Source organism: Sycon ciliatum, chromosome 5 (assembly GCF_964019385.1).
Source record: "Sycon ciliatum chromosome 5, ocSycCili1.1, whole genome shotgun sequence".
NCBI lineage: Eukaryota > Metazoa > Porifera > Calcarea > Leucosolenida > Sycettidae > Sycon > Sycon ciliatum.
The window spans coordinates 32,547,827-32,574,904 of NC_088647.1; the positions used below are offsets into that span (position 1 = coordinate 32,547,827).

At 46.7% G+C, this 27,078-nt stretch overlaps 1 protein-coding gene across 2 annotated transcripts; it reads left to right on the forward strand.

Moving 5' to 3' along the window:
- The first annotated feature begins 9,366 nt into the window (after positions 1-9,366).
- Positions 9,367-26,503, forward strand: LOC135818368 (receptor-type tyrosine-protein phosphatase F-like). Of its 2 annotated transcripts, XM_065331724.1 has the most exons (11): positions 9,367-9,499; positions 9,585-9,630; positions 10,829-10,901; positions 17,529-17,906; positions 19,467-19,766; positions 20,932-20,999; positions 21,563-21,692; positions 22,524-22,655; positions 23,131-23,217; positions 23,445-23,684; positions 25,289-26,503. In XM_065331724.1, exons 2-11 carry the CDS (start codon positions 9,595-9,597, stop codon positions 25,522-25,524), a joined length of 1,680 nt encoding a protein of 559 aa, XP_065187796.1. In that variant the 5' UTR covers positions 9,367-9,499; positions 9,585-9,594; the 3' UTR covers positions 25,525-26,503. The 2 variants fall into 2 exon arrangements, with proteins under 2 accessions (XP_065187796.1, XP_065187795.1); XM_065331723.1 differs by having other exon boundaries at positions 9,367-9,630.
- Positions 26,504-27,078: the final 575 nt, after the last annotated feature.

Genomic DNA, 27,078 nt, shown 5'->3' on the forward strand with positions numbered 1-27,078 from the left:
CCGCGCCGGCTCTTGGCGTGCACGGTAACCACGGGAAAGAGCCGTGTGAAAAGCGCCCTATCTCGCTCGCACTGGGCACGAGTTCGCCAATTATGTATCGGTATTTTCTGTTGGTGAAGATCAGGAGGACATACTAGTAGTTTCTACTTGTTAGTCTTAGCCAGGGATCGATAGACATACTCACATAGGCTACTATTACTAACTGTCAGTATGCACATTTTGAAGGGTTCCCTGATCTTAGTCTACTGTATCAGTACAACGATGACGTAATAACAACCGGCACTCCATAGCACAATCAGTCATGCACATGTATCATGTGTATTATGACCAGCTATGCCTATTATGGACAACAACACATCCTACCTACTGCTGGCGCAGTGACGGAAGGTGGACAGCTCGGTAATGTGCGCGCACACTCGTACATGATATGTGTAGTTGTTGTAGTTGTTGTTGTTTGGCATTATTTAAAGTGGAGCTCCAAAACAGGCCTAAACCTAATGTGGTCTGACCCCCTTCTAGATACAAACAATAAGAGGACGGAAGAAGTGTTTGATGCTTGAAACTCAGAGTTAAAACACTTTTTCCATCCTCTTATTGTTTGAACTAGCTCCGCCTCTCGGTATTGAGCACTCTCTTGGACAGCCTGGGACCTCTCTGTTTTCCCCTTCTAGATACATGTAGTCACCTGGGAGCTTACACGATACACAGCCTATCCAATGTCATATACATGTACCTTCTAGAGGACATTACATGTAACTTGCAGTGGTGTTCCATCATGCAGTGTGTTGGTCCTGCTCGAATATGCCAACGTGTTGCAACTTACTAGTACCGTGTTGGACTGTTGGTGCAGTTCGAATTTCTATGTTGTAAACCGCATGTAGATCGGCGTTTTCAACCCTTTTAGAATGTACGAATTGTCGACCTGTTGGTATATGTTTGTAGGACCGCAAAAGAGGCTTGTAGCGTCCTCTATAACGTTTTTCATGCTGTACTCTAGGTTTAAGACTCTTGGTATTTGTACTACAAGTAGCAATACACGTTGGAGTGAAATTGAGCATAAAGTATCCCTGGATATGCATGTGTTAGCATGCAGGTACTCAGGGATTTAACATACTACGGGATATCACGTGCTCTTTTTGAGGGGCCTGAATTATTCTACACCAGGCATTTTGCCTCGGATACACCCTTTTTCTTAGCAAGACAGTACGCTGCACCTGTACTGATTATACTGCCTTTGGGCACACGTTACGCAATCCTCTGCTCGTCAACAATCAGTTCATTCCACTTCTTGCAGAACATTTTCTTCACATGCATGCACATGTAGTGGCACACATGACAGAAAGCACAGTTGCCTGTTTGTGATGTGATGTTAAAATACAAGTAACAACAACAGCAACAACAACAACAACAACAACAACAACAACAACAACAACAACAACAACAACAACAACAACAACAACAACAACAACAACAACAACAAAAGCAGCAGCAACAACAACAACAACAACAACAACAACAACAACAACAACAACAACAACAACAACAACAACAACAACAACAACAACAACAGAGGTTTCACTGGGCATTTACGTGTTAACGTTTTTCTTCGAAAGACTGCTGATACTGAATTACTAAGAAGAGTTGTATGTTCCGATGTCAGAGGGAATTGAAAATGGAAAACGTCTACAATCGAAATTGACTGTCGGTGTCCTCGCCACCAGCAATGCAACCTCGGCTCTGGACTAGTGTAGAGCAGCAGCAGCTTCATGCACATGTATAGTGTATGCAGAGAACACAAATTTAGTAGCATCAGAAAAACAGGCTTACATGCACGTAAACGTACATGTAGATTGTTTCCATGGACACCGTACTTCGAAGTGCGCACAGTACAAGCTGCGGATGCTAGGTAACACTAACGATAGTAATCACTGGCACCTCTTCTCTTCCCTCCCCCCCCCCCCATACTGGGCCATAGTGCCAGTTGCTGGCACGATATTGTCCGCCTCATTGCGCCACGCCGATGGTACTACGCCGGGACAACTCGATGGCAAGCCTGCAACCACCCCTGCCCACACTGCACTGGCGATAGTCATAATCGAGGCTGTCTCGAATTACTGTTATTGTCACGAAACTACCGGTACGCGAACTTCTGGCCAGTGAAATCCGACACCATGAAAATAGCGCAGAGAGAGAGAGAGAGAGAGAGAGAGAGAGAGAGAGAGAGAGAGAGAGAGAGAGAGAGAGAGAGAGAGAGAGAGAAAGAGAGAGAGAGACGTTTGAGACACGTTCGAGCGTGCAGAATGGGGCTCGTGAGTCGTGACATGATAGGGCCATGTGGCGGCAGTGATGCCGGGTACTATTTAATTCAGGATGGATGTCGAATTTCATGTGCAAGTTTATAGGCTTCAGTGTACATTGTATATGGCCTTTTAGCCACAGTCTAGTCATGAACGGTACGCATACAACAGGTCTGGGAGCGGGGACTACAGTAGAGGTACGTAATCATTGGAACTGAATTAGATGTACATTAGATATAAAGGACCTAACACATACACCCACAAGAGAGAGAGAGAGAGAGAGTGTGTGTGTGTGTGGGGGGGGGGGGGAGCTGTGTCGCAACTCCGAGTTTCGCGTAGTCACGATCATCAGGCAACTGATGGCTCCAAAACGAGCAGCCTGAACAGAAGAGGAAGTGAGAAATACTGAGAGGAACCATATCGTACAAGACCTAAGGACCTAACATAATGTACTGGTGGGTCTCCATAGGGGACTACAGGGGGTACAGAGTGGCGAAACACCTGTAGCCACAATTCGCAGACTTTAATGTAGCATGACGGCTCGGGGAACCCGCTCTCACCTCTAAGCATACCACAGGTTTTCTATGACTGTGGTTATCGCTGTGGTGATCTCCGTTCCGTGTGCGGATCGTGGTCTTGGTCAACATCCTAGCATCCGTCCGTCTTCCTCTCGTTCTATGTCTGAATGCTCTGTACTAATTACATCTATCCAATTGGGGTCCAATCCACAACGTGCAACACAGTCCTTAGCTACATACACTATGCAAACCGATTCCATCCAATCAGGGACTTGTAGTGATGGGATTTTCCCTTACTCAATAATAATACTGGCCAAGTACTGCACCACTTTTACATACATCGAAAGGTATCTGATCTCGCGTCTGACTTCTCACAATGCTTCTAACCCTATGCCCGTATCATAGTTTCTCACAATGCTTCTAACCCTATGCCCGTATCACAGTTTCTCACATTGCGGGAAAGATGAAACAACACTTTAGCTAATGCAATGTACAAGACTTAGTAGTGCCGGAGAAGTTCGGCATAGACATCACTTGGGACGGTCAGATGAACGTTTTGATGAGGGAATATCCAGGTGAATTGTGCCACGTGTTCACACTCAACTACATAAAATCTTCCTCAAAGCACTCTGCTTCTCTGCTTTTTATTTTGTATTAATATTCATGGATCATCCACAGGCCTAAATCGAATGCTTCGAGCTGCCTCGACCGGCCTTGTTTGTCACCTTCCTCAACCTACTCAAGCTCAACTAATCAAGGGTGAATTCCCCGAAACACTGTGCATTGAGCAGCGAGTGATGCTTTCTTCCAGGGCTGCCCAGTGGAAGGTTCGGTGGACTTCTCGCATGCTCCAGAGTGGGGCGCAACCAACTTACTCATAAAGATATCGCCGAAGTCGCCGCCAAGATTTCGTATAATCATGGTGATACTGAAAAGAATTGAAATGAGGTATGGTGGATGTGAGGGGCTGGTCCCAATGAGGCGGTGGAGACACGGTGAGTTTGGCACAATTGATCTGTTTAAAGATGATGGTGTTGACATTGGTTAGACTTTGGTAAGACATTTAATTGGCGAGACACCACGGGTTACGAATAGAATCTTGAGTTGGAGTGTTCAGAAAATGGGAAATGACTAGTTCGGAGGTACCTGATGTGAGAGATTGAAGCTTGAAGATCGTCACTCTTAAAATGAAGATGTGTAACCTTGACCTTTTTGCGGCTACTTCAAACCATGTAGAGCCTATTTAGTCAGAGCAATGTGCAAACGTTCATAACACTCCACGACAGTACATAATCCTGTCCATGTTGAGTCTCAGGGGAGACCTCTGCCACAACCTCCCGCCACAGTTTTGTAATCTAACAAATGATCGGTACTTTCAGTGAACTTTTCTCATACCGAAAATTTAATTTCCCTCACACAAATTGATACACACTATCCAATAGGGTTCTGCTTCTTTGTACCTAAAATTTCGGTTCACCTAACCTGGTTTTTTGCCCGCATATGGCTGCAGGAAGTCAAGAATGCTATTGGCCCGTTCACACGCCTTGATTCAACTGTTACACGCAAGTTGAAGTGGTTTGGACATTTTTTTTACTAAGTACACAACCTACTCGTCAGAAGGGGAGAAGACAACAGAGTATACAATAACAAAATAGCAGGGAGAGTAGGGGCTGCAAAGCAAGCCTGTGCTGGTGAGGCTAGCCCACAACACCGACCTATGGTCTCGGCGTTAACATGTAGCAAGGCATCAGGATAGCTACTCCTACTATTTCTTGGATGGAATGGTGCCTGGATCACCATGATCACGACCCCGTGGTCGCCCCCGTCACAATTTGTTCACCAATATCAAAGACTGGACCAATGCATCTTACAATTCTCTCTCTCTCGTTGCTGCTGATCGTGATAGATAGGCATAGGCAGCTTGTTTATCAATATTAGTGCAGTTAGGTTTTATTTTATTAATTATTATTATTATTTCCTCTTTCCCTCAAACCAGTTCATATTATTATTTCCGTTTGTCTCTTTCCCTCAAACTAGTGAAGATATTATTATTAAAATATTTGTTATGCTGCTGCTGCTGCCGTATGACACACATGACGCCCCTACGACCATAATGGTTATGGGTTGTACATACACACGTGACGGCACGTCGTCGATCTCATTCCCATAATAATATTATTGATTGGTTTGGACCGGTCCGTGTCCGGTTTAGCTATTACCGTATTAGGGCAATTGAAATTATAACATTGCTAGACACACACACACACACACACACTCCTTGCAGTGAGGCCAAAGAAGTGCCTTTTCTGCATGAACACCGGGACACAGTTCCAGAAATCAACACGGCGAGCACCTGGCGAGGCCATCTACAAAGAAAAGGCACGCCTACTTCGCTTCAAGTAAAACTGTCTGACCAAAGCGCCAATTTTCCAAGCATCTACGCCTATCTTGGTGATACGCTATGCTGCAAAACGTAGAAAACATGCCGCAGTTGAAAAGCTCGAAAGGGAATGCACGGTTCGCAAGTGTCCACCGATCCTAGCCGTGCATGTGGACGAAGCAGGCATCCGCTGGAAGTATCGGCCACGCTCCTTGCGCTTGAACTGTTGAAGTAACTTCCATTGTTCCCCACGGCTACAGCCAGCAGCGGGTGAGCGTGGCTTCATACACGTTACGCAACGAACGGATGCTAGACTGTTCGTTGGACTCAAACTCGAAGTCAAGAGCAGACGAACACAAAGATCCTAGCTTGCACTGGAAGACATTATTTTCAAAGCCAGATCATTATATTCGTAGTCGCATGCGAGCCAGGTGTACCAGCCGGACTTTCTGTCGGTCCGCTGTCTATCCAAACTGGTTTTCGCTGAGAAAAGGTCGACGATCCCTTGGAATCGGGCGTGCTGCCGTAGTAGTTTTAGTACAGCAGCAGTGCACACACAGTACTATCATATCAGCGGGTGCAGTGGAAGACACGGTACTGCCAGGCGCGATGAGTAAGTCGACACTGGGTCGGCGGCTGCCTTCGGAGCCAGGGCACGAAGATGAGGAGATTTACGAAGAAATCCCGGCCGCGCAAAGAAACTACTGGTCGCCGCCATCTGTGCCTGGCGGTAACAGTCCACAAACCAGGCCAGGAAATGTTAGTAAAAGCCCTGCACCAAGGCGACGTTTTGGCCTGCCCGCTCCTCCAGTATCATCAGTAAGTCTACTCCGTCAGGGGAAGGACACGGATGAATGTGCAGCACTACAAGCCGCCTCCACTGCTTGGGAACGCCAGTCAGCAGACGTTTCAGTGACGAAGTGGGATCGCGACCTTCTTCTCAGCTATGCAAGAGATAACTGCCGCAGTCCGCAACATCTACTGGATCTAGTGGCACGCGTCTATCAGAAACTGCCCGCCCTACTCAACAGCGATACAGGGAAGCTGAGTCCTGGCGGCTGTGAGTTCGGCATTGAGTTTCGTAATGGTTATCTGCTGGAGTACGGCTGGCAGAACGTGCAGAGAACATTACAAGCACATGGCCATTGCAGGCCAGTGGGTGTTGGTAATGCGCGTCCCAGTGGTGCGCACAGCATCAGCGCAGGGCCAGTTTCTGCTGCATCGGCAGTCCGCGGAGGCCGCAGTGCACACTCGCCCAGGGTTACTGCGGTCCTGGGTGCAGTTAACGCCCACCTCTCGGCTCGCTATAGGAAACTGGCTGCGGACAGGCTGAAACGCATGTGGACAGTGCAGCGCATACTGGACGGCGACATCCAAGCCACGCTACAGCTGCTGCTTGCCTTGCTGGTGCTGTACGAAACACCGGTGCACTTAACTGAGGCCGACATCAGTGTGTTCATTCTCCAGGAAGTGAAAGACGGCCGCGGCGCGCCGGCTACTCCGCAGAAACCCACTCTCCAGTATCAGCCACTGCTGTTGGACACCTGGTTCGAAGCGTTCGGCAAGCAATGTGTCAGCGCTCACACCTCAGACGCACTGCGTGACCGGGATTCAACACCTAAAGCAGAAGCGGTCAAGCCAGTTGATGATGATTACGAAATGATGACCTCGTCCGGCGTTCTCATCCCGTCCATAGAGGCTGCCGAGGCGCTCCGTTTTGTGAACAAGCAGCTTGCCAAGCTCAGCCTGTCACTGAAGTCGCTGTCGGACCTGTACGATGGGACGATGCTGGTGTTTGCGCTGGCCCTGGAAGGCGGCTATGCCGTTAACATGTCCACGTTCTTCCCCAGCATAGTGCTTAACACGGTCAACGGAAACACGAAGTACTCCGTTAGCCGGTGGGCGCCGCTCGGCGAGGCGCAGCTCTTGTCCAACATGGAGACGGCCCTCGCAATGCTCGATGGCGACGGTGTAATGGTGAAGGATGTCAACGTGCGGGACTTGGTGTCGCCGGGCACGCGTATACGCGCACTGCTGGACCTAATAGGCCGTGTTGTCCAACACCGAAGCCAAAGAAATAAGAAATGAGGCATGCACACATTATACACAGGCACAGCTGAATCCCTATAGTACCAGCTTTTGCTTTATATTTGAAGAGCATTTCTCGTGGAATTTGGCTCTGTTGTAATGTTTTTCGCATGATCACATCATGCGGAAATAAGTTCAAATAACCTGGTTATCTGATGAAAAATTACCCAATCATCTCGATTCGCAACAAACAAGGAGCCGCATATTGGACGATGTGTTGGTGGATTTGCTTAACATTTTGAGTACATCTTTAACACGATATCTTTATGCGGCTCTCTGTCTCTATACTTGCTCATACGTGTAGGCTGGGCCATCAAACCCTCATGCACTGCAGTCCTGTCTGGTGCCGAATAACTGGGGGTTCGGAGTCATAGCCGTTCCTTTTAATCACCAATTTTTGTCGTGTCATTGTCTGTACAGTTGAGTTGCCATGTACATAGGCCTGTTTGTTCTTCGGCACCTTGGTCACTGCTATGAGGTTGGGTGGTCACGTGGATGTCGGAAGAACCCGTTCAATACATACGATTCATTTTTATAAAATCTTTTCATAGCGTTTCTACGAACTAAGGTGTTGTAAGATGTTAAGATTTCGCCACATCGACAGTGACTATGAAAGTATCAATTCAAGGCAGTCGGCAGGAAGCGCGCGCTCTGAAGTTTGAAGCAGCCACCTTACCTTCTTTGCTTGTTTTAAAATTACTTCTATATCTGCTTTTATATCATTGCAAAGTTTCCGCGCATTCTTCTCCATCCGCGCAATATTCTAGACGCATTGCATGCTTGTTAAATCATGCCCATGATTCCTGACCTGAAACACCTGTTGTAGAGGTCACAGCCCTCACCTGTTAGACTTCAATGTACAACACACTATCTTTCTCTTTCTTTCGTGCATTCTCGCTCTCTCTTTCTCTCATTGATGAACGAGTGTATTATTCAAAGCCCTGGAGAAAAGGAGGCTTTCTCACTGGTCTCGTTTGCATTCCCCGCCCTAGCCCTAGGATCTCCAATCCAGTGCCATTCAGGCAACCATTGAACCAGGACATGGGGGTGGGGATGTGATCTGGCTCCCTAAATATTTTACTCTCCTTCCTTACGTTACGGGGTAGATCTACCCCACTCCCTAGAATGATAGATGACCGGACATGCTGCATGACGTCGATATTTTTTTTATTTTTTTTTAATACGAAAGTCCACTATATTCCCGAATATGTGCATATATATTCATGTCATGACTGCAAGCCCGCCGGGTAACGTGCCCTTTTACGCGAGTTTGAACCGTCGACTTCTAATTCTGCATGCAACTATGTGAGACCAACTGACCCAAAGCAACCACCCGAGTATGATAGACGTTTTTCAAGGACGAGGCTCCGTGCTCGCCATTGGCGCTCACCCCGAGATTGTGGTGAACAGGTCCAATATCAAAACGCATTGTAAAGTATACGAAATGTGACAGGTTCGTCTCCTAGATCCTCTAGTGCTTGGAGCTTGTTCCATTTCACCCAAGCCGCAGGTGGAGCGCCATTCTAGGGCTTCTTCCACCTCCACGCATCCACTCCCGCACAAAGTGAACGTGAACTGGGCTTCGCTGCACTGGGCAGCTTTGCTGAAAATAGCCTAGGGTCTCGGCTTCGTTGCGAACCGAGCGCACTCCCCTTGTACTATAGCTAACGCAATCTCTACAAGAACAACACAATGACGTTGTCATAATCAGGCTAATCATTCTGTGATTCGGACTCAATCAAGCGGAGAGCACTGTCTTCGGTCAAGAGTCAAGATCCATCCACGCGGAGCACACCGCTCTACTATGCATGGCGTAACGTAAGGTCGGTAGCTAGCTCTCCTCGATCGCTTGGTTATCGTAAAAGCGAATAGAGAGAGCGAGAGACAAGAGGTCTGACGGAAGGGTCAAAAAGCGTGTAGTTCCGTGAAACCTTTCGGGACACTGACAGTTGCGGCTCGTGTTGGAGCATGACCTCGCAGAGAGGTCTGCGTCATTTGCTTCCCTCCTGTTGTGTAGTGCGTATGCGTCTCTCTGTGTGTGGTGTGTGTGTCTGTGTGTGTGTGGGGGGGGGGGGGGGGGGTAGTTTCGGAGAAGGGACCATGGACTGGTAGAGTCCGCAGCAGGCACGGTCGTTGCCTATCTACCCCTCACAGACCTTAGCCTAGGCTTCGATCAAGTGAGCCTAGGAAATTACCTGTTGGATTGACGAGCAAAGGTGCAGTGCGGCCTGTTGCCTTTTTCGTTCAATTTAGTTCTCTTTTTGTTGCTAACCTTTCGTTTGGCATCGTGTTCGTCGCAAGGCCAAGAAAGATGGAGGAAAGGCTGGGACAGAGATTATTGACTAAGGTAGGTGCATTGTTTTTCTCCTACTTGCATTAGGATATCGTGCTGCCTCGGCTATAGCTTGATGCTCTCGTCAACCAGTACAAAGTGTTTCCGTTGCTGCTGTTATCTATCGGCGTCTGATAGCAGTGGGGAGAGTTACAGCAGGAGTTCACTTCTTGTGCGTGAACTTCGATCTGTTCCTCGCTGGCTGGTCTTAGCGATGGTGTTAGAGTTGTACCTACCTGGTCTGAATAATACTCAACAGACAGTAATTATTATTATTCTAGGTGTGTTATTGGTGGCTGTGTGCTGGTATCGCGGCGCAGCGGGTCGCGAGAGTTTCGCCATCCGTCTGATTCCGTCCGTGCGGATTCAGCATGTTAGCTCGGCTAGCTTCAACTTCAAGGATCTAGGAAGGACATGCGTAGATCTAGTACAGTAGACCTGTAGACATGTAGGCTGTATGATTGTACTGAGCATGTAGTAGTCCCGGTGGACCTGGCCTAGGATGTCAGCCGTGGCGCGACGTCGCTAGCTGGTTGACTAGCTGGCCGAGTGGAATTCCGGAAGTGATAGATAAACATGGACGGTGACAAGAAAGACAGTATACCGGGTAGAGTCTACTTCTACCTGTAGGCGGTAGCCTTGAGTGTAGGCCATCGCGCAAGCATCCAAGTCAGTTGTCGTCCTTCGCCTTCGGCCCACTACTGCATGGAGTATATGCATGCTCATCGCTATCTATTCCAATGTTTCTACAGGGATAACACCAGAGCCTCAGTTCACACTGAACCCGTAGCACAGGGTCTTTCGGTCAAAAAGAAAAGAGAACAACAGTCAGTTTGCATTACATGTATATGACTGTACAAGTGACTCCACGATGCACCTGAACTCCTACTTGAAGCAGACAAAACCATGGCAACTTTTTCCCACACCCAGCAGCCTAGACCAAAGACCGCCCAGATATCGCCTTCTTGTGAAAATGACTTGTAGCGCTCAAGTGAATGTGTTTCGTGCAGAGAATGAGCTGGTTGTTGGTACGGTATGAAGTACGACCAAGTTGCGATGGCAAGGAGAGTAGACATCGTTTGACGGCAACAGTAACCGGTAATGAAGATCCTTCCTTGTGTTTGGTGATTAACTTTCACTTCATATTGTCGAGACTCTCCTTCACCATGTTCACCTAATCGGTCATCTTTCCTTTGGATTATTTTTGCTGCAGGCAACATGTATGATCCTGGCTATCGCTGCGCTGATTGGAGGCTCTGCTGGCCAGGATGCTCCAGTGCAAGTCGGTGAGTGTAAAGCTTGTTGCTGGCCCTGTCAGTACATCATTTCCACAACATGAGTGGTAAACTAATTCAATAAGTTCTTTAGTTGGCTGTTCTATCCTTGTGTACTTATAAGGTGAAATTTGACCCGAACGGTAGCCTGAAAGAGAGATAGCCAGACAGACATCCAGACAGACCATCCAGACAGATAGATAGATAGATAGATTGATAGAATGTGCAGGGTTCTAGCTAGGCAAAACATAGCTAGACTCAATCTTGTGAAATGACTCAATTGGCTATTGAATCGCCCAACGGTGACACTCCCTGACATCTCTAAACTCTGGGTGGACTTGGAAACGATCTCAAACATGGGCTAACCACACCTCAGAAAGCGGGCGAGGACAAGGTGCAGAAAAATGATAGCGGTATCAGATCCGGGATCATCCAGCTGCAGTCACCGCCGCCCCGGTGGAGGTAATACTTGCCAGCGCTGGTGTGGATGGCAAAATCATAGTGCTGCACAATGCCACACATCACACTGTGACCGTGTGATGTAAGCCAATACCAATGGAAACAGCTTCATCACAGTCTGTGTGTGCTCTCCTATACCCACCGAAGACCTGTAGTAGTTTCATACTTCAAGCATATGTATAGTAAAACCTGGATAAGGCGACCACTTGGATAAGGCGACCACTTGGATAAGGCGACCACTTGGATAAGGCGACCACTTGGATAAGGCGACCACTTGGATAAGGCGACCACTTGGATAAGGCGACCACTTGGATAAGGCGACCACCTGTCCTGGATAGGCATTTCCCAAATCGGCTGGCCGAAAAATTGGCCGAAAATCTATGTTTTAGGGCCTCAACAGCATGCGAATGCAATTTCTGTACGCATTCTGATGAATGGTAACTGCGACTTTAGGGCATTTCCGAAAACGGTCAGCAGGAGAAGACGTCGAACTCAATGGCTGTCAAGGAATCGCCGAGAATTGCATTGAATTTACCAATTTCGCGCTGAATTTGCCGAAAATGGATGTTCTAGTGCCTCTGCAGCGTGCGTGTAAACGTACATCTACACTGGGAGAGGTGACTTCACGTACCGTTTTGGGCCGAATTCTGACTTCGGGGCTCATAATATGGCCGAATTTGGACATTTTCTTAGCTGATCGAAAGCCGATTTATTAGGCGAAAAAATTGGGCCGATTTGGGAAATGCCTACTCCCCCCAGGAGTTGAACTTGTCCGGGTAGCCTTTCCACTTGACCAGAGACTGTCCGTGGCGTTTGCGGAGGACTTTCTCCACGCGGAACTTGGTTTGCTTGGTTTTCTGCAGTTGATGTTCGTAGAAACTGCCCTGAATAGGCTCGTTCATGAGATCTCGAATGTTGTAGGTGGGTGGTTGGGTGGGTAGAACTCTATACACGACGAACACCTCTTCAGTCCAATTGGGTGTGTAGCCCTTTTCGAAATGAGCTTTGCTCACAGCAATTCTCACTTCATCGTTCACAGCATAGCGTCGCCGCGCCGTGCGTGCATCTTGACTTTTGCTGGGGTGATCCTGTACAAACGGTGCATTACGCTCCTCGGACGCCTCGGCAGGTGTCATACCGATACTGCGGTGCTTGCTTGCTGGTGTTGTAGTCATGTACAAGTTTGGGTAGCACTTTGATGTAGACATTTGTTGATTTTGCTGTAAAGTGTTTCCACATGCGCGACTTGAGCGTTCTGTTGAATCGCTCTGCAACCACCGCCTTGCCGTCGTTATGAGTGCTGTACATGCTAATGTCGTTGTCAGCAAGCCACTGCTTGACTGTTGCGTTGTAGAACTCTTTACCCTCGTCGACCCACAGCTTGCGAGGTGAGCGCTTGCTGCTGGTCACGATGCTGCGAAACGCATCTCTGACAAGTGCACCCGTCTTGTTCTGGAGCGGTACAACCCATGCATAGCGACTGAAAAGATCGATGACGGTCAGCAAATGTCGAGCACCATTGTTATTTTTTGCAAACGCCTGCATGTCCACCAGATCCGCACTCCATATGTCATCCAGCTCGTGCACTATCACACGCCTGCGGGGGAAGCGTACACGTCTTGGTCTGTGCATTTCACTGGCTAAACGCTCCATCCACACATCGTCGTCATTCTCATCATCATCATCATCATCATCATCATCATCATGTGGCCAAGCCGCTTTTACGGGCAACAATATTATGAATATGAAACGCAAGGTATTGTAAGAGCAATTTTCTGAAAATAATGTTAAAACACGAAATAATTTATAGAAATGCATTATCACACCGTAGCCACTTTTATGGGCAAATTCCAATACAAGGCAATAGGAACACGAGGATGAAGTTAACCTTTTAAAACCCAAAGAAAAGACAAAAGATGTCATCAATAGATCATCATCATCATCATCATCATCATCATCATCATCATCATCATCATCATCATCACACCTCTCGTGTTCTCTGTGCATGGTGGTTGTGGGAGGCTGTGCAATGTGTTCCTCAAGAGACTGTGCCAGATGCAGGCCGAGTCATCGGGATCTCACTATTCCCAGGTCATTGGTTTACTCCGCTGTCGGCTGTCTTTTGCTTTGCTGCGTGCTGCTGTGTTGTGCATACGTGGGGCTCGGTCACGGTACCACCATCCGGCGAGATGTTTTCATGATGTCTCGATTGCCGTGGCCGAGTCAGGTCTAGTTTGTTAAGTATCGTGCTGTGTCCTGACTGTGCATGCGGGATTGGTATGGCGCTTACCCTTTTGTTGCTGTTTTGTTGCTTTCATGCCTTTAAGCATGTAATTGTGTTCAATTGTTGTATTTCATGGAAAAACGATCTTTGCGTTGGATTCATTTAAACTATTATTTGTGTAGGGTTCCACTCCTTCATCTTGGGAAATTGTGTTTTGTTTGCCCAAAGAAGTGGCTTCATCATCATCATCAAAAAAAAAAAAAATCATCATCATCATCATCATCATGATCCTCGCTGGCACTGACACCGGCGCTGTCAGTGTCTGGGGTAGCAGCAGCAGCAGCAGCAGCAGCAGCAGCAGCAGCAGCAGTTGCACCGCTGTCACTCCCAGTCCCACCACCACCTGCGGTGTCGTTTGTGATTGAATCATCATCATCATCACTAGTAGTACTGTCAATGTCCAGGATCACGCGATCGTTGTGCAGCGTATTGTCAGTGAAGTGGCGTGCAAGTACTCGCACAGTACCTTCAATAGTACCCAGCTCCGAGAACAGTCTCCCTACTAGAACTGCATACCGTCCACGTTCGTAAATACGTGCACATTGGTCAACTCTTCGCCATTGGCGTACCTAAATGTTTTAGTGGTGATTGTAACAACGTTGACCCACCTTCCTTCAACGCGCTCCCTGCTGATGACGACCACCTCGTCATATCCGATTAGTTCTTGGTGTTGGTTTACAGGCCCTTGCTGCTCCTGCAGCTCCTCCTGCAGCTCCTCGTCCTCCTCATCGCTGCTGATGATCACTGGGATGACGGCATCATCATTTCCCGAATCCAGTCCGCTGTCTCGTGCTTCAGCCATCTTCTTCCGCCATATAGTACATCACAGTCCAGCAGATACACAAACACACACACACACACACACAGCATCCAACTAGAATGTATAACCCAAGCGGCACAATGGTACCGGCATCCACATTTTTTCCAAATGGGAATTCAGTGAGCACCAGTTCTGTGTTTGCTTGAGCCTCCGGGAGTGTTCCGCTGACAGTGTGAACCATGGCACGTACACCTGGCTCACCCACACGACCCCGTCTTCCTCTTTCTCCTCGCTCTCCCACTAGTCCCTGCGCTCCTCGTTGACCCTGCAATCCTCTGGGTCCTCTTGCTGTTGTTATCACCACCCATCCTTCGGACTCCTTTTTGTACACCAGACCGTTGCCTGTGTTGATGTAGAAGTCTCCCAGGCCACCTTCTGCTATGGACGGCTCCCTTCCGCCTCCGAGCCATCCTGTACCTCTTTGACCTCGAGGTCCCTTACTCTTGCGAACTTTTATCAGTTGCTTTTGCAGCTCTATGCCTTCGGTCCTGTTGAATTTGACTGCCTTCAAAGACTGCACGTCATGCACTATAGTGTTTTCCGTACTCTTATTACCAAGCAGCACTTTCAGTTGTGTCACGTCGTCTTGAACCTCGCGAGCCGCCCTCTGCGAACTAAGCTCTGCGTCGCTTTTATGGGAAGTTGATGTCCAGAATGCCATGATCTATGGACGCTTGTTTTTTCCTACTTCAGAGGTGAAATTTTTTCATCTATAAACCAAGGATGTCTGTGATTCTCACTTCCACCAACGCAGTCTCTGCTGTGAGCAGTGGGAGATATACCGCTAATTTTACCCTAAACATAAAAGAATTCGATACTCGAGGTAAAACCATTCACTTGGAATCCGCACAGTTTGAACTGCATCATGAGAACGTGAGTGAGCGCACGAACAAACTGTACATCACGGACAACGCCAGTGGAGTGGAGGATCGTGTGTCCATCTCAACAGGAACCTATACAGATGCAGAAGACATTGTCCTCAGCATCAACGCATCGCTTGCTATGCATGGTCATGGCGATGTGTCTTTTTCCTATTCACGACTGAGCAGCAGAATTACAGCATCAGTACCAACAGGCAAGACTTGTGTCTTTAAAAATGACTCTCCAGGAGTCGTGCTGGGTGCTGGCGAAGTTCAGATGCGCTATGCTATTAGAGGTGTGCAGACCTTCTCGCACGCTGTGGACCTCACCGTTGGTCGTCGAATGGTTCTGCTGTACACAGACCTGATCGCCCCCTCCATCCAATATGAAGACAACGTGGATTCCAGGGTGTTGAAAACATTTCTCGTACAAACCCTGAACGGTGTAAATAACTATGTGTTTTCCAAGGATGACAAGCGCATCTTGCTTGGAAACGAAAGCGTGCGTCAGATGACCTTCTGGTTGAAATTCAACACTGGCGAGCTCATCACCGCAGGATATCCCATCTATCTGGACCTGCGCATCGAAAATATTTCCTCTCCCTAGTAAGGGACCTGGTGGAAGAAGAAGAAGAAGAAGAAGAAGAAGAAGAAGAAGAAGAAGAAGAAGAAGAAGAAGAAGAAGAAGAAGAAAGAAGAAGAAGAAAGAAGAAGAAGAAGAAGAGATCAATATGGATACTGAACACTACACCTCTATTAGCATCGACACTGCAAGTAGCGTGTGCCGTGAGGACGACAATGAAGATTACGATGAGCCTCATCTGGAGCACCTTAGGTTGATGCTGCGAAAAATCAAGCGCCGAAAAGCAGCTATGAAAAACAAAAGCGACACTGTTGAGAAGCAGCTTGCACGTGTTAACCTGATCGTCAGCACATTGCTCGTCATTCAGGTAGCTCTCAGTGCAAGTCAGACAACTGTTCTTGCAGACGTTGACAGACGCATCGTCGGCATTCTCTCCCTGATCTCAATGACTGTTGGATGTGCACTGGGCTGTGTTGTGAAGTTTGCGCACACTCAGCGAAATGTGTTGCAGAAGCTCCTCGTCTCTTATCAGAAGTGGGACAAAGCCGAAGATGCTTTCGTCATGGAGATGGGTGTCTGCATGCAGGATGGAGTGCTCACCAGCGAAGAACATCTCAGGCTTAATGGTATCTACGAAGTTGCACGCGACTTTGTGGATGGCTCTCTGGACGAGCAATCTGAAAATTATTTCACCCTGTATTCAAAGGACGGCAAGCATGGCTCAGGAACTCTTCACACCCCAGATTCCCGGTTCATTTAAGGGATTGCTGAGTGGGTCAAAGGTTGTGCAGAAGGCTATTTTGGAAAGGAATGAACGGTGAACCAAGTAGTCCTGGAAGACGACCACAGGAACCAGGACCGACGGGTGCTGTTTGCAGTCAATTGACCCTGGATAAGGAGACCACCTGGTAGCAGAGACCACCTGGTAACAGAGACCACGTTTTGAAAGTCCCTTGAGCGGTCGTCTTAGAAAGGTGTCACGTATAGGAGTAATGCTTACATGTATCCCAGGTTACAACATCATACAAAGTCAACAGTGCTCCTTACTCGTTTTAGTCTGAGCACATACATGCCCGTTCATTCACAGGCTGATCCAACTAGATTTCATCCGGCTAAAGCATTCCATGGCGGAATTCAGGATTCTATTGCAAAGTAGTCAAATTACTGTGATCAGTTGTGTAAAATAGCATTGTGGCAGTGAGGTTAGAGATGCATGCTACAATTACACTGAAATTGGGCAAGGGGGAATGATCGACCCTACCTGTGCCTTGTGTGCCGACCCTTGGGAGCTGGTTCCAGAAGAGTTGGAGAGGGAGAGAGAGTTTCTTTGCTTGCCTTGGCTCAACAGTATTTCAAGGGGGGGGGGGGGAGGGGGGGGGGGGGGGCAGCCCCTGGGATTGATATTACACAGCTGAAAATATTCTACTTGGATGGAGTGTTATTTTAAGTTTTTTTAAAGAATTGCTTAACTGTAGCTATCATGTGTGCGTGTGTGTGTTTGTGTGTGCGTGTTTGTGTGTGCATGTGCGGGAAGGTGTGCATGCGTGTGAGTGCATATGTGGGTGCGTACATGTGTATGCTCATGTGGGTGCACGATTGTGCGGTTGTGGTGGAACAATCTGATACCTCCTAGGTGGATACTCTATCCTCATAACGAGCAGTGACAAATTCCCCTTGCACCGAAAAACACGGCCGGGCCGAGTGTTTGTGCTGTGGCATAATACAGCAAACGACAATCACATTAGCCAAGCAATATGTACCATCCGCGCAAGAAAAGCCCAGTTCACAACTGACGGTGTATTCAACCAGAACTATCCGTTCTGGCTTCAAGATGGCCAAGCGCTGGACCCGTCCGAGTTCAAAACTACCCAGAGGAGTTGGGAGGAGGGTGCCGATCGCATCTATGAGTCCAGGTTTGATTGGAGCACACGCTACACACTGGAAGGTTCGCACGGCATTTTCACGTGCGGAGTGACCCAACACCGGCTGATGTTTAAGGTGAAAATTATACGTAAGTATGCTAGATGTTACATGCTATCTGTTGTTTGTGTCCAACATTAACATTAACATTAACATTAACATTAACAGTTGTAAGCAAGATGTCGTGTAGTCAGAAGGTGACTTTGATTCTTTCTTTTTAAATTTAATCCTTGGCTCTCTGTTCGAGCCTTGAATATACAATACTACGGCAATAGCAATATTGCATGTATTTACAACCAGGTCCGGTCGAGGCAGCTCCAGTTCAGTGTTCCATACACAAACGTTCAGAGCATGTACTTGCACATACATGTATCTATAATTGCCCACTGCTGTCGACAGCAATCTGTTTCGGCCATAAAAGCCTTATGAGTACAGCTACGAGCTAAATTGGCCGAGCTACCAGCCATGGTGCAAAGGAGGCACCACAGACATTAAGATAGCTCGTTGCTCTAGCGCCAGAGTGCTCAAACTACAAAAATCTATATCTATATCTACAATGTATCTTTTCTAATTGTTTTTTTTTTTGGAGTTGAGAAGTGAAGTTTAAATGTTTAATGTATCTATAATTATATTTTGTCCTGGAGACATAGCAGAGATCTGGGCAGGTATTGGAAGAAAATAATGCGCCCTTCCATGTCTACAGGACACAGAAACCCAGGCGTCTAACTCATGTGTAGTCAGCGTAGTCCCTGACAACACGCCACGAAATGGTCAACATGGCTACTACGTAGTCATGGTGGGCAAACTGGCAGCTCAGATTACTAGGTTGCGGGTGGTACATGGTCGCTGCACTGTAGGTGTGCTCTGGCCCGTAGTCACCAGACCATAGATGTGCGAGCTACTCTCCTGGAAGCCTACCCCAATAAGTACTGTACGTGTTCATTGATGGCCGCAAACAGGTGTAGTCTAGATTATTCTGGCCTGGGAGAGTCCCCAATCATGAACTTCATGGTTATCAGTTGCTCGGCAGAGAGTTTATTCATCTATTTATTCATTATTATTATACACGTGTGCGTAGCACAGATCAATTTTTTGTGCAGCACAAGTGACACCTTGTTCCGCTTCTGCGTTTCAGATTGCCAAGTAGTATAATCGTAATGAGCTGGTGTTATTATGAAAATTTGTGAAAATGTACTTTGAACACAGCTGATGTGATAGGAATACAACTTTTTTAAAAGTATATTAATTTTTTGAATACTGAACACAGAGTTTCCAGTGTAACATGGAAACATGTGGGCATAAGTTATGCGATCGTTTTTTTCCATGTTATAATTTTTCCTCGGCTCACCATGCATCTGAGTTCTTAGAGCTTCCATTGCAAAGATATACGTCATAAAACTTACAAAGTACCATTCTACTTCAAAGAAGTACAAGATAACACCCTAGCTAGGTCTTAGTAAGTGATGGAGCATTGTTGATCAACAGCACAGGCCGGTGGTTCAAGATCGAGTGCTCGTCGTGACAGCACTTGTTTTCCGAAGAAATTTTCCATTTCTGACTTCCTTGAGTGCGCTATTGCCACCGGAATAAAATGAGACAATTTTTGGAAATTTTTGATTCGTTTTGTTGTTGTTTGACTGTGGCTTGACAGAATATTTTCGAGGTCCCGAGCGTATGGAAACACGTGCCCAGCTTGCGCAGCCCCCGTGGCTGCCAGAACCCTGGTGGTATATAGAAGGCTTGTCGCCGTTACGGCTTAGTTGTACGGTTCTCGGTGAGAGTCCCGTAATAATGTCCTGGTGGAGAGGCAGCGAGCGACTCAGCTTAGGATACACACGTTCACTGGACTACCGTCTCCCGGCTTTTTCGCCCAAAGAAGCTGCTCGGTACACATGCGGTGCCCAGGATTTCTTTGGTTCCACCAGCTCTTCACTGCTGCCATCTCAGTTTGGTGAGTTTCCCCCAGTGAGTGTTAAAAGACTGTTTACCATCCAGGGTCAGGTATGTTATGGCTCTGTGCATTTATTAACGTTTTTATATCACTTCATGGAAAGAGAAAAGAACCTACAGTACAACTTGGTGTAAGCGACCTCTGGGTTTAGCGACCACCTGCTCTTAACGTTTTTCCATGCACAGCCAGTTCTACATAGACTCTGTGGGACCTGGTTCTAAAGACCACCTGGCTTTAACGACCGCTTTTGCTTGCACCGTGGGGTGGTCACTTAAACCAGGTTTTACTGTATATTAAAGTACTAACTTATACTGTAAAAGCAGAAGTTTTCGGTGGTGTTTTATATTCGGTAACTTCAGTACAGGTAATCTTTACCGAAAATAAAACGCACCGAAAAAATATGTACAAGCATGCCGACTGCAGTACGGAAAACTGGCTTCTCGAAATTTTCGCGCCACCGAACTGTTGATTTTTGGGAAATACCAAAAATATTACACCACTGAAAATTCCTGCTTTTACAGTAGGTCCCTTTCTCTTTCTGTATCACTGTAAATTGACTTAAGGCCATGGTAAAAAATAAAGTTGATTCTCAGGTCACGAGCTTGTGAAAATCGGTGCAATAGCGAGCGATTTTTTATTTTATTTCCCACAATTTTTTATTTCCAAAGATAGGGTCACACATATGTACGTCACAGGTTATTTTATTATTCAGGCCAGGGAGTAGAAAAATACCAGTATTTTGCTACTCCCTGATTCATGCCTTTCGCATTGACCGTTTTCATGTGCGCATATGAATGCATAGAAATAAAAAAATCGTCGGTGTGCCGCCAAAAATCGGTGCGCGCGTACTTGAGAATCAAAGATAATTTTAAACATGGCCTTAACTGTGGTTTTTGTAGCAGAGTTATCTAAGGGCACTGATTGTTCTATGCGTCACTCCAATCTTTACGGGGGATTTCTGCGATAAGTCTGCTGGCCATTGTGTGGAGAACAGGTTTATTGACAAAGCATGAAGCCATGAGGCAAGAGCCAAAGCAAAGGACAGCCCAAATTAGGTAATGAATAGAAATGCAGTTTTGCACTTTTATGTAACTGGTATACCAGGAAAATGCAGGTATTTTAATGCCCGTGTTTCTGGTGTTTGTGCTGTGGTGATTGAATATAGATCGGCCACCTAGAGTGAACATGAACGCTACGGCTTCATCCTCTACCCAAGCTATTGTTGTGTTCCAGGTAAGGTTCTGCAAGCAATATAATATTGGTACATTGTAATAATATTATAGTATGTGTGCAGAGACCTTATGGCAAGCCAGTGCGTTTGGTGTATTCAAATAAATGTACTGGCTGCCTGTTCTGGTCCTGCACCGTTCTCATGGTTTTCACATAGTGTGTGTTAAAAAGCATAATCAATGTCCTTGATGTTCACTGTTTGTACAGCAATAGCTAAACATCACTCCAGCTGCACGAAGTGAAGTTCTTCCGGGGTTATCTGATCCAAGGCTGCTCAAAGGAATTGGGCCATCGTAAAGTAAATTAAAGTTTTCAGGTGCACGTAACAACCAGCTTTACACTGGTGTTGAGAAACGCTGCACTGTGGTGCAAAGTAAACATTACCTCCAAACGCTGGTTATTGTATGGCTTGCATTTACCGAAAGTACCCGGTTCAAATCCTCGTGGTGAGAGTCAGTGTATACTTCTCCCTCTACCGTTCCCTCGAGCCTGTGAATGTGTATAGGGTGGGATAGTTTTACAGCCTTCAAAATGGATTCCTTGGGTGCTTTTGTTGAACATTGCAGCCTCTCGGACGCCCTCGCTTGGACTATGTTATTTTATATTCTGCACCAGCATGCAAGCAGCCACGTCAATGTCCATGTCAGGGCGAGTGTTCATTATCGGGATCCGTGACACCATCTGTAGATGAAGACGGTGAGTTCCCTGTGTTGTCCATTAGCCATCAACTCAATAATCAATTGAGTCTGACTTGAGGATGACAGATCTACGAAAAGTTGACGAACAGAACTTGGCTGCAAATCCTTCACGCGCAATGTTTAATTTTCAATTTTCACGGTCAGTTGGTAATACCTCCCATTAATCCATTCCCAGCCACTCAGTTATTGTGAGTGCTTCGGTAGTTTCAAATTTAGCCCACCCTCTTTAACAAAACCTTTCCACAGACATATCTGGATTTTCCACACATTCTTCCAAAGTAGTATCATACTAAAATGTGCTTCAGAACAGCCCGGCACTGTCAAGGAGTAGATTCCAGCTTGCTGAGGTTCCATTGCGGTTGGGAGCACTGAAGACCTGGCTGATTTGACACGCAACATCCTTGTTCTCACAGCGCATGCTGTGCATGATCTCAGGCTACTAGAACTCCAGTGTAGAAAATGTGTTCATGCAAACACAAGCCAAACCTATGTATGTATAGTCCTTTGGTGTAGCCATGACACAGGGGCGTAGCAGCCGGTCCGCCCGGACCGGCTTTGGAAGGACCACTTTTTCGCCCAGAAGTGCCCAGAACGCAGGATTTTGCACGCTAATTTCCAAAATTCAGCCCCGGACCACCTCCAACGCCGGTGCCACGCATCTGTGACAGGTTGAGAGAACACAACAGCAAATGTGAATGTTAGGAGTGCAACTGCAACCGTAGCACTATAGCACTCAAGGCAGCAAAGGTGTGAATGCAACTAACAACAATAGTGCTGGGTACTGCACATGCTTTTAAACTTCCAACACCCTCTTCTGCTGTTCTGCTAGATCAAGCTAGTCCACAGCGTGTAGTGCTCTCTGGACTGCGCCCCAACACACAGTATGACATAGCCGTTGCAGCCAACAGCCAGCTGCGTGGCGGATTTCCGTCGGCAGTAAACGTGTACACTCACGAAGCACGTAAGTGATAGTTCCTGTGAGAGCTGAGTCAATAGGGGCATTGTCTGCTGTCACCTCTTTGTTCTCTGGAAAGCAAGTTTCAAGCAGTATTCTATGTTGATTGGTTTCAGGGAACGATGCAAACGGGAAAATTCTACAGAAAAATTGACTGTCACCGCCAGAACTCGAACTAGGGACCTTTGCTTGAGGCCAGCGATGCTTTCACCACTGAGCTATGATGTGTTAAAAGTGTTTTGGGACTTCTGGCCTCTGGCGTATCACCATTGTTCTTCACCTGTCGTGGATTTCCTTGTCTTGCAAGCTGAGCTCTGCCAAACCATACAATGTATCTGGTGAGAACGTTCATTCACATTTGCACGATGACAGGGATGACAAATGTCTGCATGACTAGTTAGTGTGAAGATTTGCCTTGAAACCCATCCACTCACGGAAATCATCTTTCTCACGTCTTCCGTCCTGCTCTCACTGTTTGCAGCGCCTTCGGAACCGCTGAACTTTAGGACCGAGAGCGAGAACATCACCAGCATCCGGCTGAGCTGGAACCCTCCTGCACTGCCTAGAGGTGAGAGTGTCTAGTTCTAACGTTTATGGACAACCAGGGAGAGTTTGAGCAGCTCAAAAGTCTGAGAACGATATGCATCAAAGTTGTGTTCCAACTACTGTGTAAAAATATGTTTGCACTTCACACCGGATAAGTTATACTGTTTTCCCCCGAAGCATTCTCTTCACATTTAATTTAATTAAAGCATCGTTTTTTTTTTCTATTTTGTTTTTACTGCCACTGTTCAGGCACTGTGATTGAGTACATTTTGACATACATGACGATAACACCCTCTGGCAGCGGCAGGCAATTGATGAAGGTCGATGGCCTTGTTGGCCAGCTAGAAGTCGGAGATCTTGCCGAGGGGACAACCTACTCGTTCAGCTTGTCGGCCGTCAATCGCGCTGGACAGGGAGCAGCCGCCGCCATAACAGTCTCCACCATGATGAATATGTCGGAGCCTACAAGCGCCGCACCCGCCACTCCAGGTTAGCTGCTGTGTTCCTGCGTCCCGGGAAGCGGAATGGCCGTAGTTCCGTAGCAATGCTGTCAGGTTGCTTACTGATCCTAGCATCACATGCATACTGAGCGGTTTGCATGTAGGGTGCAAACTCCCTTTACTTTGAGAGCAGAAGAGGTATTGCACAGAAAGCTGCAATTTTGGCATAGCTGTTAGTCAGTCTCACCCCCTCCTCAATTCTATTGGCTGTTTCACATGCTACCAGGTACAGCAACAACTGAACCTCCAAATCCGGACATGGGGCTTACATTGTGTGTAGCTTTGGCAAAGTTGAGAAAAAGGCATTTGAACGTTGAGTTTTCCATATAATGAATTTAATGTAAATACACTTACTCAAACACCCATAAATGTGTGATAGATGAAGATTTTCGACTGTGGTCCGCGTTTCACCGTCAGTGATCTGCTGGATTACAGGCATCTCATGGTACAGGTAACTGAACATGCTCAAAATGGACCTAAGGCCCTCATCAGACTACGTACATAGAAAATCCAGTACAAAATCACATAAAACCTAAAAGGCGACATTTTTCCATGCCTGCATTCAGACTACACATTTTACATGCAATATACAGGCAACCTTTGACCCTACGAAATTGCGCAAGGGGCCTGGGATGTGTGAAAGCAGCGGACAGTCGAACCCGGGTACAAAGTTCGTACAACTGCCTGGCGAAAGTACGATAAATGCAGGAAAGTTGCCTTGTACAAGGGTTGGCACCCTGCCTGAAAGGATTGGGCAGCTTTTGGGGCTTCCCGCCAGATTCTTGTTGTTGTCTTGGAAACTTCTATGTAAATGTGACTTATAGGCTGTTTTGTACCTAGTCTGAAGAGGGCCTTTAGGCCCTCATCAGAATACAACAAATATATGAAACAGGCACAGAGACGTTCAGTGTAAGTAACCTGTACCTCTCACCGCCCCAAACGACGTGCTTTCAAATCCATGCACGTGTAAAAAAACAAGAACCGAAACAAAATAAAAAGGACACTAAATGATGAACTCGGATGGAGAGCGAAGGATTAGTTATAAAAAGTAAAAAGGACCAAGGTGGTGTTAGTGGACATTATAGCGTAACTTGTAGTTCCTTGGTCATTTTTTTAAACTTTTTATGACACTAAATAAGATTGGATATTATCTGATCTTCCCATCCAGAGATGCTTCAGTTTTGATGGCAACTCACACTACTCTCACTCAATCTTTGAATCTAAAATAATCAACACAAGCGGCCCAACTTTATTGTTACCAAATTCATTATCAGCGAAGATGATGAAGCCTAAGAGAAGACAAGCCAAGCTTGCTTGGTGATGTCAACGCAAAAAAGGCTGATAATAATATAATCTCTGGCGCTAGAGCGACGCGCTATCTTAATGTCCGTGGTGCCTCCGTTGCACCATGGCTGATAGCTCGGCCAATTTAAAGCTCGTAGCTGCACTAATAAGGCCTTTATGGCAGAAACAGCTTGCTGTCTACAGCATTGGGTAATACTAGTACTAATAATTCATCATCATTTAGAAGATGTTTTGAGGAATGATTCGAAAGCATTGTATTCTTTGATGTTGTCGTGTTCTCCACTGTAGCTGTGATGGCTCAGTCAGACAAGACCCGGGGCTTGCACATTGGAGCCGGAGTAGCGATCGGGATAGGACTGATCTTTGGCATAATGGCCGTCGTTGTGCTCGGAGTTGTATTGCATGAGAAGTTCAAGACGCAGAAATCTTGGAATGTGCCTCAGCACCCGCTGCGCAGAATGCCGACAGACATGTCCATGCTGAGTGAGCTGTCGACTTCAACCCACCCGTCACAATCCTCATAAAGGATTTGTCATTGTGCGTCTACCATCCTCATCCTCCGCCCTGCCATACTCTGTAGTTCTGACCGTTTACTGGTATTCTTTTTCGTACGTGTATGTGTGTCTGTACGTGTGTGTGTGTGTACGTGTGTGTACGTGTGTGTGTGTGTGTGTGTGCACATGAATGTGTGCGTGTGACCATGCGTTCACGTGTGGTTACTGAGAACAATTGTGGCACACCACGGGGGCAGGTGGTCCTAAGCCATGCATTTGACATGGGATCTTGCATCCACTAACTTAGGGTTGAAATGCTTGGAAGCCAGCGCATAGGATGGGTAACGTTTTGCGGGTAAATATAATTGTACATACTTCAAAGTATTGCCATTTCAAGTGTATCCCAGGCAACTACCAGTCTTGGTGGTAGCTCATTTCACTATCCCAGCCATCAGTTCATATCCATTCTACATTGATTGTATGTACTAGCACTCCATAGTGTGGTTCAGGTTGTATTGCGTATTAGTTGCTTTCGTTATAGCTGCGCTCATTACATTCGTTGTCCCCATACAATAACCTTCCGGTCTCAAGAGTATGCATCCACAACATGCCGTCAAGGCATTAACCATTTTCTTTCCTTCACAAGTGTACAGCCTGCACCCCGCATACTACTACTACTGCTCTTCCTGGTTTCCGACAAGTTTCTCTACGTCGTGCTGTACATAGAACACACTTGTGCAGTGTCTGAGTCCTGAATTCAAGGCTTGTGCAGTATTAGCCTGTGCATCCTAGGTTACCAACTTGGCTTGGGCCTTCATCTCATTCTCACTATTGGTAGTCTTATCTCATTTTCTACATGTGGAGGTTGCGCTTGTGAATATTTTGCCCGTATAAGAGGCTTGGGTATATTGTTATAAAAAACCTCTTTACAGATACAATTCTTTTCATTTTTTGGTCTTGTGTTCAGGTAAAAAAAATTCTTATGGCGAGTCAGGAGATGTTCTGGCTTGCAAGTGTTGAGTTGCGGAGAGAAAAGAGCAGTGCGATACGAGGCATGTGGCCTCAAATTTCCTCATACAGGAGGTGTTGTATAAATAATAAAAATAATAATAATCTATAGTACTTATTTTGAGATCAGCGGGAAGAAGATGACAACGTCCACTAATTTAGTATCTGTGCACACGAATCTGCTGTGTGTGTGACTCTGTGTGTCATCTTCTGTGGTTCCATGCCTAGCATGTACGTCTGAACCATCCTGCAAAGTTTGAATGACGTAGGTTGAGCGATCGCTCCGCGAAACATACTTTTTGAAATTCTCTTCATAGTATATCTTCCACCATTGAAATTTCGAATTTCTTCGATTTTTTTGCTGAGAGGGGTGGCTTGCAACCTCAATATGGCTTGTTCCAGGCATGCTTTGGAGCCATCTTCTGTTGAAGTAGTGGCAGGGATCTGCCCTGCAACTGCTACAACAAAAAATGATTCGATCTGAGAAAGGGTGAGACCGCGAATCTCGGTTGAATATTGAGTATTTCAAGCCTTTTCACGACGAAGATGGAGTTCTTTTTGGAGATGGACGTCGCG